The sequence below is a fragment of the Semicossyphus pulcher genome, unplaced genomic scaffold, assembly GCF_022749685.1.
Source record: "Semicossyphus pulcher isolate SPU_LCO1_2020_fin unplaced genomic scaffold, fSemPul1.0.p SCAF_21, whole genome shotgun sequence".
Lineage (NCBI taxonomy): Eukaryota > Metazoa > Chordata > Actinopteri > Labriformes > Labridae > Semicossyphus > Semicossyphus pulcher.
In genome coordinates this window covers 22,577,501-22,591,772 of record NW_027211695.1, presented here as the reverse complement: position 1 = coordinate 22,591,772, position 14,272 = coordinate 22,577,501, and the positions used below count along the sequence as shown (strand labels likewise).

General features: G+C 43.9%; 2 protein-coding genes across 2 annotated transcripts; both read right to left on the bottom strand.

The window, feature by feature from the left end:
- Positions 1-949: 949 nt before the first annotated feature.
- Positions 950-9,984, bottom strand: LOC138600664 (hepatoma-derived growth factor-related protein 2-like). The gene is made up of 13 exons (XM_069672137.1): positions 9,878-9,984; positions 8,715-8,823; positions 8,554-8,618; positions 8,338-8,473; positions 7,508-7,858; positions 7,033-7,302; positions 6,560-6,617; positions 5,481-6,454; positions 5,289-5,395; positions 3,869-5,210; positions 2,508-2,609; positions 2,126-2,426; positions 950-2,020 (listed from the first exon to the last, which is right to left on the bottom strand). The coding sequence occupies exons 2-13, from the start codon at positions 8,796-8,798 to the stop codon at positions 2,001-2,003; spliced, it is 3,810 nt and encodes a 1,269-aa protein (XP_069528238.1). The 5' UTR covers positions 8,799-8,823; positions 9,878-9,984; the 3' UTR covers positions 950-2,000.
- A 760-nt stretch (positions 9,985-10,744) lies between these two features.
- On the bottom strand, positions 10,745-13,798 carry wdr55 (WD repeat domain 55). The gene is made up of 3 exons (XM_069672180.1): positions 13,217-13,798; positions 12,173-12,549; positions 10,745-11,862 (listed from the first exon to the last, which is right to left on the bottom strand). Exons 1-3 carry the CDS (start codon positions 13,775-13,777, stop codon positions 11,520-11,522), a joined length of 1,281 nt encoding a protein of 426 aa, XP_069528281.1. The 5' UTR covers positions 13,778-13,798; the 3' UTR covers positions 10,745-11,519.
- Positions 13,799-14,272: the final 474 nt, after the last annotated feature.

Here is a 14,272-nt window from a genome sequence, read left to right as displayed (position 1 = left end):
GCGCCACAAGTGAAAGTGGTCAGTATGCAGAAAGGACATATAAGAACAATAAATAATATATTATATGGATATAATTATTGCTGTATTTAAGTGTTGCAGGCATAAAAAGTGTAAAAGAAATGGGAGTGGCCACCAGGAAAACACCCATTGATCTCGGTTGCCACCATCTTGGTTTTTGGAGCCAGACGTGACCATATTTGGACGACAGGGTTGGTACACAATGTTACATCTTTATCTTTATTCTTGCACCAAATCAAGTGACAAGTCGGTTCTTGTTCCCATCTGGTTTCATTCAGTCTGACTATAGAGTCGCCCCCTGGTGGACATTAGACAGAATGCATGTTTAAGGTGCTTCTGCATTGGCTTCAATTTTGAAACTGGATGTCCACTTCTTATATGCAGTCTGAACCATGTTCTGTATAAAAAGATGGCCGACATGACAGCTCCCAAAAAGTGAAGCCAAACCCTCTCTGTCGCCCCCTGCTGGCTGGCTGCAGTATAGCTCATAAAGCCCGCCTCCTCCATGTTAACAGATGGGACATGAGTCAAACTATAAAATCAAAATACACGTCAAATACATTTTACATTTCAACATGGTTTCTGTCATTATAGTTAGTTCTTATCATGCTGATTTACTTCAAAGTGTTCATTTTTATGACAAGTTTACTTTAGTTATTTGATGCTATAAAAAGGGGGTGTGGCCTCATGATTGACAGCTCTGTTGACAAATGGGGCTCCTGCAGCGTTGTGTTCCCGAGTACCAAGGAGAAGCGAATAAACCTTTTCTTACATAATTATTTCATCGTAAAAATTCAACACCTTGAATTGAAATAGAAAACACTTGATATTCACTGTATCAAACCATGCTACTTTAACCCATATTACTTGTAAAGTACATTTAACCTCTCAGTTATCTTCAGAAAAATAATCAGACTCCAGACGCCACATCCACTTTGTAAAACACTCGTTTAAAAGTTCTGTAAATCAAAATTACATATTTACATGACAGAGTGAGAAACTGCCATTTAGAAAACAACAAACACATTTAAAAAAGTAAAATACATCTCACTGCGTCACAATAAAATACAGAGTTTAACATCTGGCTGTGCAAAGATTTATAAAAAATTTACTTAGTAAGTTCACAGCTACAGCAGCATAAAGGTCCTCATCCAACGCATGTGAAATCCAAGCATCTATGAGGCCGTTTAATGCTTTTATTCAGGGTTTAAAGCTGCGGTGATATTAATCTGACTAAAACTAAAAACATTTAAAAACATTTGCCACCAGCCCTGTCACATTGTCCGTCCTGAACAGCATAAAAATTGAGGTTTTTTTTACTGCAGTTAATCTCAGGTTTGTGCGTTTCTTTGCAGACGACTCAGTGATGGAAGAGAACAAAAGGTTACAACAGATTCTGCACAGCCTTACGAGGACCATACGACCTTACAGGGACCATTAATGAAACATATAACTGTAGGACAATGAAAGCTTTCCTTAACAAGGTTAATGTTGAGCTCTTAAAGGGACAGTACACCCAAATGACAAGAGAAAAAAGTGTACCTATCAGTTTTAACTGTTCAGGCTGTGAGTAAAGAAGATGACAGTTAAGATTATGTTGGTAATTAAAGCTAAAGTTAGTATAAAGTTAAGGTGAGGTGAGCTTAAAATATCAGGTAAAGGTTAAAGGTGATGTTGGGTTAATGCTAATGTTAAGACAGGCAATGCAACAGAGACATTGTTATTACTAATGCATCGACGTTAATAAGAGTTCACACGTTATGATGAACAACCTCCAAACAAACCTACTTTACCTGCCCAGGTGACACAATCCGACCAAACATTCCAATTCAGGTACGTTTAATTTCAATAATGAGAGCTGTACAGGTAATTCACCGTTTGATGAGGTCATGTGGTCGTGCAAGTTCTCATTGTCCACATGTGGGGGGGTATTTGAAGTCCACACCCCTCAGAAGAGGATTGGTTCAGCCCATGTTGAAGGTTCAGGAAGAGTCCACTGGAGCTGTGTGGGGGGGCAACACAAGCATGAAACAATGAATCAACAAACTGACCTGAAAAAGGAAGCATTAAAACAAAACATCACTATACATTATTTGTTTCTATTGACCTTCTGTTTTCTCCTCCTCTTTCTGCTCCTCCTCCTCTTCTCCTCCTCCGTCAGTCCTCCTCTCCTTCACCTGGCCCATGCATCGCTTCACGTCCTGCAGCACCTCCTCCTCCTTCTTCATCCTCTCCCTGCAGCCCTCCGCCCGCTGAGCCTCCTCCCTCTCCTTCTCCTCCAGGAGGGAGCGCAGGAAGGCAGCGCTCACCACCTCCTCCCCCTCCCCCAGCAGGTAGGTGTTCTTGAAGCGGTTGTAGAGCATGGAGGCCTTGTCCATGATGGCCTGGTTGGCTCTGTAACACCGCAGCTTCACACACAGGAGACATGCATGAACACACATGTTAAAGTATAATAATATCATATGTATTTATGTTTACATGTCGTGTACCTTCCTCAGCGTGGAGATGAGCTCACTGTGCCTCTGGACGTGTCTGGACGTCACATAAACCATACTGAGCTGATCCAACGCCATCAGACACTTACCGATGTCCTGAAACAAACAGAGACGAAGGCACAACAGAGTTTTTAATCACGTCATTAAGAATAATCGTTGTGTCTCTCAGGTACAATTAATAAAGGGCCATAATTTAAAGTGATCTTCAGACTCATCATTGAGGTCAAAATGTTCATGTTGTAAATACTTCAGTTAACCTGCAGAACTAATGACGTTCCCATTAGCCTCAGCCGTTCTGTTTACTGCCGATAGCTCCTGTAGCATGCTAACATGCTAAACTAAAGGGGTAAAAATGGTAAACAGTAGTGGTGGCAAAATCCAGAGGCTTCATCCTTCGACGGATGTATTTGAAGGCTGATTAGGTCGCGGAAGCGCGTCGAAGGCTGTCCTATTTCAAAGGCTACTTCAGATGCGTCCTCCTTTTCCCACAAAGGATCCTTCAGGTGCATCCTTCTTGGCCCAACGTAGCCTGAAAGTCATTGCGAGCCAATTCAAACAAGATGACGGTCTCTCACGCGGCCGAGGACTGAAAGGCGCATTGAAACAATTATCTTTAAAATAATAAGTTAAGTTACGAGACTTTAGTTATGATAGCTAGTTAGCCAGCCAGCTACCGGTTGCTAAGCGGCGGAAACAGCTGGTCACGCAAACAGGAAATCCTCCGTAGACCAGACCGTCTCATTTCAGTTCGGCCTTAGCGTCTACACGGGCTACGACCGACTCATCCTTCTTATCCTTCCAAGGATGCAGCCTCTGAATTAAGCCACAGCGATCAAAATCGCTTAGACATCAGCATGTTAGCATTTAGCTGAGGCTAAATAAAAGAGCTGCTAGCATGGCCGTAGAAGTCACAGTTCCTCATAAGCCCAAGGCATTTGCAGGTTAAACCGGTGCTCCCTTATCTTGGTCTGAGCTACAGTCACCTTAAACTACATAATATAAACAGATTAATGACCAATGAGTGTACACGTCGTGTTGCTAAATGTAAATAGAGTCAGGTGTTTGTTCTTTTTCTGCTGCTGTCTCGACCAGGACTCCTCTGTTAAACAGATTTTATATCTTTCTGCTAAAATAAAAGACACAAGAACAACATTAAAATGTTTTGAGAGAGGACTGAAGATAACAGGTTATTCATGGAGGCTGTACAGCTCTCCTTTAGCTGTGTTTTTGGTCTCCACCACCTCCTGAGAGAATAATCGCACTCTTAAGCTGCTAAATGCTCCTCAGCTAAACCACAACTAGGAGCTCAAAGAGGCATAAAAACTGCTCAATAGAGCTTTTAAATCTGGTCTTACGGGGTTGTCGATCTTCAGAGAAATCCGGATGTCTCCGTGGATTCTGTGCAGAGTGGAGTCGGTCAGCGTCATGGTGGAGCTCTTCTTCTGCTGCTCCTTCACCTCCGCTCCATCGGATGACCCGCTCTTGGTTCTACTTTCTTCCTCTGCGTTCTCCACGTTAGCTTCTCCTTCCTCAGGCTTCGACTCCGCGCGTTGTGTTTCTGTCATGACGTCACTTTTCGTCTCTTGTGCACTCGTCTCCTTCTGTGGTTTTGTCTCATTGGTGCGATTTTCCTCCAACTCTGCGCCTGTGTTCTTGGTTTGTTCTGCAGCTTTGTCGTCCTTCTCGTGTGTTTCGTCGTCTGGTTTATGACTCTTCTCCTCTTTCTTTTTCTGCTCTCTTTTCGTCCCTTCACTTTTCTTCTCTTGTGATTTTGCAGCACCTTTTTGTGCCTCCTCCTCCTTCAGCACTGCCTCATCATCACCCGTCTTCTTCTGCTTCTCCTCTTCCCCCTTCCCCTTTTTCTCCTTCTCTACCTCCGTTACCTTCTTCTCTTTTCTCTCCTCTGTTGCTGCTCTCGTTCTTTCGGACTTCCTCTCCACCTCCGCGTTTTTCTCCGTCTTTCTATCTTCTGTTTTCTTCTCTCCGGTGCTCTTTCTCTTCTCTCTCTCTGTCTCCTTCACCTTTTCTGAACCCTTTTTCTTGTCTTCTACCTTCTCCTCCTCCTCCTTCTTCTTCTTCTTCTCCTCCTCGGCTGCTGCTGCTGCTGGTGTTGTTCCTCCCATCATCGTCTTCAGCTGGATCTTCGTTCCCTGTCCGGCTGCTTTCACAATCTTTCCGATGATTTTCCTCTCTTCCTTCTTTTCTTCCTCCTTCTTTGCTCCATCGCTCTTCCTGTTCTCTTCCTTCTTTTCTTCCTCCTTCTTTGCTCCATCGCTCTTCCTGTTCTCTTCCTTCTTTTCTTCCTCCTTCTTTGCTCCATCACTCTTCCTGTTCTCTTCCTTCTTTTCTTTCCTGTCTTCGTCTTTCTTTCCCTCGGCTCTTGTTCTGTCTTCCTTCTTCTCCTTTTCTTTGGTCTTGATTAGCTCAGCCTTTGTCTTCTGTTCATCCTTTTTCTTCTCTGTTGTCGTCTTTTCCACACTCTTTTCTTCTTTTCTCCCTCTCTCTTTCAGCTTCAGCTCTGCTGTTTTTTCCACCACCGTGGGATCGTTTCTGTCTTTCTTCCTGCCCATGAAGGCTTTACTTCCTGTTTTCTTGCTGATCACTTTGGGTGACTCTTTGAGGCTCCTTCTGTCGGACGTCTTCTGACTTCCCGTCTTTTTAATCTCCAGCTTCTTCTTGGCTCCGTCTCCGGTTTTCCTGAAAGATTAAAAACAAACATTTAACGTTCATATTCATTCTTTAACTGATCCTCGTTTCTCTGTGTGCGTGTCTCACTGGGAGCTCTTCAGCGCCTCCCTCCTCTTCGCTCCTCTCCCGGCCTTCAGCAGACCTCTCAGAGACTTTAACAGACTCTCTCTCTTGGCTGCCAGGCGGCGCTGTCGCTGCACACGAGACAAAAACAATCAGCACTGTTTCATAGAAGAAGAAGATCCAAAACAAGACTTTCCAGGAGCCAATCAGCTTTACCTCCACATCCACTGAACTGCCTTCTTTCTCCTCCTCTTCCTCAATGGCTTTCCTTTCCTTCTCTTCATCTCTCTTCCTGTCCTTTATCGTCTCCTCTTCCTTTCCTTCCTCCATAGCATCCTTTTTCTCTGCTCCCCTCGTCTTCCTCCCTTCACTCGCTCTGGTTTTCATCTCCTCTTCCTTCCTTTCCTCTTTCGCGGTTTTCTTCTTTTTTATCGTCTCCTCTTTCTTTCCCTCCTCACCAGCATCCTTTGTTTTCTTCTTCTCTTCCTCTTTCTCAGCTCCCCTCGTCTTCCTCCCTTCACTCTCTCTGGTTTTCTCCTCCTCTTTCTTCTTTTTTATCGTCTCCTCTTTCTTTCCCTCCTCACCAGCATCCTTTGTTTTCTTCTTCTCTTCCTCTTTCTCTGCTCCCCTCGTCTTCCTCCCTTCACTCTCTCTGGTTTTCTCCTCCTCTGTCGTCTTCTTCTTCATCTCTTCTTTCTGCACCTCCTTCTCGTCCCTCTTCCTCTTTGCTCCTCGGCTCTCCTCGCCTTTTGTTGTTGCTTCTTTAGTTCCTTCCGTTATATCCTCCTTCGTTTCTCGTGGTCTTCTTCTTCCTTCGCCCTCTGACCTCGTGGCTCTCCTCGTCCTCTCCTCTTTCTTTCCTTCGCCGTCTTCTTGTTTGGTTTTCTTCTTCTCTTCCTCCTCCTTGTGTTCCTCTTTCTCTGCTCTCCTCGTCTTTATCCCTCTGTTCTCTTCTGACTTCTTTTCTTCTGTTTTCTCTGATCTCATCACTTCTTTCTTTGCCTCACTGCCGTCTTGTTTCGTTTTCTTCTGCACCTCCTTGTTTTCATCCTTCTCTTCTCGTTTCCTCTTAGCTCCTTGGCTCTCTGATGACGTCTCCTTCTCCTCCTCCTCCACCTCCTCCTGGTCTTGCTGTCCTCTGACAGCCATGCGTGTGGTAGCAGACTCTGTGGGCTTCAGTTTCTTGCTGACTGTTGGAAAACAGTTCAATCTTATTACACTTCAGCTGGTTCCATCTTTAGCATTTATCTGAAACATGATTGATTATTAGCGGCATGTATGCGTGTGTTTGTTACCTGGAGAGGTCACAGCAGGATCAGCAGGTGTCCTCTTCTTGTCCTGCTCACCGTCAACCTGACCAAAACATTAACAAGACCAAACTTTTACCAAAACACTGACTTTAACTGTTAGCATAGTTAGCTTGGTAGTGAACTGTGTGTGACCATGTCTCTGGTGTGGAGCAGCTTATGAGCAACACCAGCTTCATCATTCTGTTCGTCAACAGGATTAATTTGTGAGTGAAAGTTCGATGTTGGCTTGAAAAATGGTCTGCTGGACTGTGCTCGTCCCTCCTTCACACACACCTGTTCCCAGCTCTTAGAGGATCGGCAGTGTCCCTGTTCTTTGCTCTTTTCCTCCCTCACATCTCCTTTGCTTTCAACAGAACTGTTTGTCCGTCACTCTGTCACGCCTCTGCCCTGCTCTCTACTGGACTGGGTGTATTTGTATTTGTTTATAAAGTAGTGTTTCCTGCAGTCAGTGTAGTTACCTTGGACTCTGCTCCTTGGACTCTGCTCCTTGTAGTGACTTTAGCCTCCTCTGTATCTGTTTTGTTGGAAGTTGAAGACGTTTCAACCTTCTCTGAAGCTGGTTTGGAGTCTGTTGGCTTTGCTTGGGCTTCTTTAGTGCTTCGAACTGTACTTGTTGTCTCAGTCGCAGGTTTACTGTCTTCGTTTGTGTGTCTGTCAGCTGGTTTGTCAGGAGCAGGTTCACTCACAGAGGCTTTGGAAGCAGTTTTTGTTCTTGCTACTTTTGGTGTCTGAGGAGACCAAAGACAAATTGTATTTAGATTATTTTGACCCTTAGACAGCATCCCCAAGCAGTTGACTCAGTGTTTTGCTTAAAGGCACGACAACAAAGAGAAAGCGCCAGAGAACGCACTCACAATCCTAAAATTACTACATACCAGTAATACAACAAAAACAGTCCAACACATGTAACTGGTTTCATTTCTCTGTCCATACCTCCTTATTTTCTGCAGAAATTATACTTTCACTTCTCCCGCTACCGGCGGCCGCCCTTCTGCTTCTTGTACTGGCAGCGGTCTCTGCAGCATCTGTCGGGGCCTCTGTCGAGGCGGAAGTCTGTTTGGAGTCTGTCGTTTTCTCGGGAGCAGATCTTAAAGAGGCTCTTGTAGGAGTTTTAGCAGCAGCAGGAGTTTCCTTTGTAGCTTTACTTCTTCTAGCAGCTGGTTTGCTCTCAGGCTTTGCAGGGGAAGATTTACTGGGAGCTGATTTAGCGGGGGTGCTTTTCAGTTTGTCAGCAGGAGTCTTAGAGGCAGACGTTGGTTTAGCAGGTGTAGTCTGTGCTGGTATCTGAGGAGAACAGAGACGTCTGTTAGAACTAAACATTGGTTCGTATTTATTATATCTGAAGTTAAAACACCAAAAATCTGCAGGTGAGAGCTTCATGAACGCGTTGCTGCTTTTCTGTGTCTCATTCTCGTCGGGTTTTCTTCACGATGATTCAATCACAACACGAAGTTTTAAGAGCCATCATTCAAAATCTCACCATCCAATACGTCACTTCTTTACCAAAGACCCACAAAACCAACAACATCCCTTCACCTTTATTAAACATGACTATACGCTTAACTGAGCACTTTTGTCCCCGTCAGGCTCCTGTAGAATGATGACTCTTTATTTCCACTTTTACACTTGTCAGCATTCCCACATATTTTGTGCTTGAAATGCATTTTATAGAGTAAATCTCTGTCACAGCAGCTACAGAGAGAAGACAGCGTCTGCATCACAAATCAAACATTAGGTAGAGAGAGACAGAGAGAGAGGCTGACTTTGAGTTTACTCCCGACCCCCGGGGTGTTCTGGATCTCCCACATGCCCTCGGTGAAGCCTTTGATGCGGACGCCGCTGCCGTACTTCATCTTGTTGCCGATGTAGGGAACGACGTTCTCTGGAGGGAGGTTCCCTCTGAGGAAACAATCACACATCAATCAATGTTGATGTTTAACAGGAAGTGATGTCACTAATATGTGTATGTGCGTACGTACATCTGATGGGTCCCGAAGAAGAAGACCGGGACTCGCTTCTTGTATCCAGACTCTGACTTACAGACCTGAACACAAACACACACACAGGAGGACATTAGATATCACAGAACAGAAATATAACACTGTGTTATGTGTGTGTGTGTGTGTGTGTGTGTGTGTACCCTGGCAGGCCAGTGAGGGAAGCCCTTCATCTTGGCGAACACCAAGTCTCCTGGTTTGAACTGGTCACCGGTTTTCCCGGGCATCCTGCTGCTTCAGAGGAGAGGAGCTCTGAAAGTAAAGACGTCGTTTAGACTCATTGAGTGCAGAGCATTTCTCTCCACCTCTCGCAGCGTTCCAGAGACATTCATGGATTTATCGGTTAAACTTTTAACAATAACAGTACAGTCTTATTTCACTGACACAGTATCATTACTGTCTGAAAGATGGGCTGATGATTCGTTTACATTTTGCCCCATCTAAACTAATCAGAAACTATCTGACTTAGTACTGGTCTCCTAGAGGTTTACAACCGTAATTCTTACCCTTAAGAATTAAAAAAAAACTCTTCTTTCTCTTCATTATCTTTGAATGACCCTCACATCATTCATTAACATTTGTGCCATGTAAAATGTCACCTGAAAATGTGCCTCGATATTTACGTTTAAGACTCTGAACATGAATTAATGACAAGAGGAAAGCTGATAACCAACAACCTTACGGCTAAACCAACAAGCTAGCCGGTCATTAAACGCTATCACTAACAATTTCGCCTGTACGTTGTTATTAGTTAGAATAATTTCAATGTGAACTGACTAAATAAACTTCATAAACTCATCTGAAACACTAAATGTGTTTACATCCATCACAAACCACAGCAAACGGTGCTAGCAGGTCAGTTTCTTCAGCCGTCTGCTCCAACCGTTGAAACCGTTATTAACATACAATTGTCGTAATTTACTAACCTAATGCCACTGAGCATCTAAGTACGGTTCCTCTTTGTAAATTGTAAAATCAGGAGCTTGACGACCGTTTATTAGAAATAGTTCTTGTCCTTATCTGTAGCTTGTCGGGCTGATTTGCTCACATGATCTGTGTTAATTCACTCCAGTTCCTTCTACTTAAAGGCGGGTTAAGCTGTATGTCGTGTGTGATATGAACACTGTCAGCGTAATTCAGTATTTTCATTTTTAGCAGCATGTTCTCATTGTTTACAAATACAGCACTGTTAGCACTGAAGCTAACCTCTGCTAGCTGCTCGTTAGCTCCAACAGGAGGATTAAAACAGACTCAGCATTCGTTTTATTAACTATGTGTTGAACAGGACAGTAGCGCGCATACTTACCGAAAACCGAACGATAATCTCCTGAAAATGAAGGCAAACGTCTTGGGGATTCTTCGGTACAACAGCAGGCTTCTCGTCGCTAAGCTACGCTGTGCTGCTCGTCGCCATGTTGGCCGATGGCTTGGATCACGTGACGTCTAACGCTTTCCCGCCCACAGTTCGACTGTACCAATGAGCCGACTGTACCATCTCAAGGAGAGGCAAGATAATGCTAGGCATAAAATGTAATATATGACTATTTTGATTAAAAAATAAGATAGGATTTATTTATTTACTTGTTGTCCCATCAGCTGTTGGTATTTATTTGGTATTCATAGTTAAAGTCGAGGTGAAATGAAAAATGTCATTTTAATCACATCCCCAGTAATATTGTGCATCTATTTGACAATATAGGCCAAAAAAGATACAGAAAATCCATTTCTTCGTATTCTTATATCAAAAGCTGATAATTTTTGCTTACATAAGCTAGTACAAACCAATTCAACCAATAATATCATGACATCCACCTGTCAATCAATCTGCAACATTTAGCCGCAGAGCACCAAGAATGCTCGGTCAGTTAGCTAGCTACTGCGCTGTGGAGAACGTCTGTCTACGCCCACTTCTTAACGATCACATCAAATCCCTAATGATATGTCCCGCCTGCACGTCCTGTTTCACTCGGAAGCTAGATACTCTGGAAATGCCGTTTCAGCTCGACTTTAACGTATGTCTTATGAACAAATAAAATACCAAATGAAACGTGTTTCTTCAGATCTAAACAATAAAACTGGTGTGTGTTCTAATATATGATCAAAAGAAAATATGTTTCTCAGCATCAAGCAAGTTCAAGTCTTTGGGAGTTAAAATGAGTAACAGTTAAAAAGTGGTGGTTCTAAAAATCAGTGTAAATATAAAGTGTTAAATTAAATGAATTAATGTAAATGGACTATAACATTTGCAACACTTGGTACTCTTTACCTCCTGCATTTATTCACCCCTATATTTCAAGAACTGTTTGTTGAATTAATTATAACAAGTTGTGTTTAATTAAATGTTTTCACAAATTTACCCAGCAGACAGGCAGGAACTGTGACTTAAATGTCTTTCGCTTAAATACACAACTTTTGGTACAGATGCCAAAATAATCCTTTATTTAAGTATCAATACTGTAACTGTGCCGTAATAACATGGCCCCAAATTGCAAACTTTGATTATAAATATTTATGGACTTATTTGGTCAATACCAAACAAGTATCCTGGTTTGATACGCAGCGCTACCAATACAGTTATTGGTTCCCATTATTTTAGTGTCTGATCATTTATGTACACCATGTAAATATTCACTGTTCATCCCAGCACGTTTGTTTCCCAGGGGATTATTCTCATCCTAACATTTACATTTGTAAACACAGTCTTCAAATCTTGTTTCTTTACAGGTCACAGTTGTCTTCAAATGAGGCAGCAACAATGCCAGGATCCGTTTTGTACCTGCTAATGTCCACTACAGAGCCGTACATGCTAATGTACATACCCCAGACATTGTGAGGCACTTTGGATGATCCAACAAACAGCTGACATCCTCTTACTGTATGTCGGAGGAATCTGTCTGACAGGCAGAGTAACGACACATTTCAAACATTTAACCAAGTACAGTAGTCTTTTAATCGCTTCCACTGTCGCTGTCACTGTCCCCCTCCCCTTCCTCCTCTTCCTCCTCTACGTCCTCCTTCTTTTCCGCCTCCTCTACAAGTCCTGAGAAGAAGTCGTTGTCTCCGTGGGCTTTCTTCGTGAGAGACTTCATCCGTCCGTCTTTCTTCTTCCTCTTGCGGTATTCATTGACTGTCGTGTTGGGTAAACTGGAAATGTCCCAGAACTTGATGAGCTGGTCGTGGGCGCTGCTGGCTAGGAAGCGGGAGTCCCAGGACTTTGCGAGTTCTTCGATGGGTTCGCTGACGTGCTGCCCGATGCAGCCGATGACCCGGTTTGGAAGCAGGTTAATAGCGCTGATGGAGGACAGAGGAAACTTTACTGACACATTATAACATTTAGTAACTTGTAGTATGAAACCCCTAATATCTAACAAGGAAGTCCACCGCAAACTTGCTTGGACAATTTAAAGACCTGATCTGAGCTTTTGAAGACCAGGTAAGACTGTCTTAAGACCATTTAAAACCAGCTAAGGGTGCACCTGAAGATCACCTTAGACCATTAAAAGAACATTTTCAATCATTAAAGATCATTTTAGACTTTTGCCAAACCAGGTTGAACCATCAAAACACCAACTTGGACGATGACAATCGCAACCACACTCACCGGATGTACCCGTCCATGGAGGCAGTGCACATGATGTTGTCTGTGATCGGTAAGATGCATTCCACCGATTCGGCCTTGATGGCGAATCGATCGCTGGTGGCTCCAAAGCCGTTCCAGTTGAAGATGTAGACGGTCCCCTCGCTGGAGCCACAGACCACCTTCCTGCCCCGCTTCATTAATGCCACCGAGGTCAGATCCCCACTCTGGTACTCCGACAGCAGCTCGAACCGCCGCCTCTTGATGTTGAAGACTCCCATGGTACCATCACCACTGGCAGTGAGTAGGATCCTCTTAGCCTGGTCCACAGCGATGTCACTGATGTAATCCTCATGGTGTTTCAGATCCATGATGGACGTCCCTTTTCTCATATCCCACACCTTCAGAAACAAACAAACAAAGATATCTGTAAAGTAACAGTTTGGGGATAGAACAATTGCTTGCTCCATTTAAATAAATCAACATATCAGTTTAGACTATTTGAATACCAGCTAAACAATTTAAGGAAACTAAATAGCGTTTAGTAACCAGCTTAAACCAACAAAACATCAGTTGGACGGTGCAAAGTCTAGCTTTGATCTTGCCGAGAGCGGCTAGAACCCATTACAGAACACAAAGACAAGCAAGGACCATCAACAGACCACATGAGACCTTTAACAGACCAGCTAGGCCTTGGTGGACATGCTTAGACCATCAAAATACTCAGTTGTCCAATTAAAAAACCAGGTTACGGACCACACCGGACCATCCACATGCCAGCTAGCCATTAGTAGACATAAAAAACTATTTTGTATAATAAAGAAACCATAGAAGAGGGCCACGTTATAGCATAACCAAACCAGTTTAGACCATTATATCTCCATGGATATGTTAAAGACCCGCTTGGTGTTCTAATCTGGTCTTTCAGTGGTCCCAGTTGGGTATTTCATGGTCCAAGCTGGTTTTCTTAGCGATAGTTGGTCTTATCTGGTGCGATATGATCGTCTAAGCTGGTCTTTTAAAAGTCCAGTCTGATTTCTTTATATGGATAACCCTTCCGGTCCGGACCTTGAGAGTGCCTCCATCGTCTCCGGTCGCCAGGATGTTCTCGTCCACCAGCAGCAGACTGTTGATGGGAGCACCGTGCGCCCCGCGGATCCTCGTCACCAGCTGTCCTCGCTCCGCGTCCAACATGTGGACTGACTTGTCCCTGGAAACGCTGTAGAGCTTCAGTCCGTCCGCGGAGAAGCGAACCTGGCGGCAGGACTTCATGTGGTGTCCGGACGACCACAGCTCCTTGTTCTCTCCTTCCGTACATGAGTAAGAGTAGGCGTACACGTCCCCGTCGACGTCCCCACACACCAGGATGTCCCTGCTCGGGTGGAGGGCCACCGTGTTGGCGATCGCCTCCAGTCGGATGTCCTGCGGGGTGTCTCGGATCTTCGGCCCGGGCGGCTCACCTCCGTCCTCGTCCTCATCTTCATCCTCATCCGGGTCCGGTTCCAGACCTGCCGGTTCTGAGTCTGAGGTTTCCGGGTCTCTGGTGGTTTCTGGAGCTTCTGTTTTGTCCATTTCTGCAGAATCTGTCAGTGTGGATGCGGTTTCAACGTGTTCTGAGGAGGCTGCCATGTTGTTTTGTTTCTTTCTTCTTCTACGCTAAATACCAGCTATCATTAAAAACAGGTCACACTGCCCTCTAGTGTACATTGTTAACACCATAATAAAAAAAATATATATAAATAAATAAACTAACACTATTATATCTTGCCGTTTGTCATTTTAAATGAATATATATTAAGATAAACTCACAACAGACACTTTCACCTAAGTAGCGTATACAGTCCCAGTGGAGTCCTACCGAAATGAGCTGTCGCCATTGGCCACTTATCCAGCCAATCCAGAGCTAATGCGGAAATGACGTAGCAAGCAACGCTAAAGATGGCGTCAGATTCAAACGGCTCCTTGAAAAGTGTTCCTGTAAGTGTTTGGAAATAGTTTATTACTATATCTATTGTCACTTATTTTGTTAGGTTCGTGATAAGAGTTGGTTGTTGTTACCGTCACATACTGATTTAAGACAGTTTGCAGCTAACAAAGACGTTAATGTTGAATATTAACCGAGAA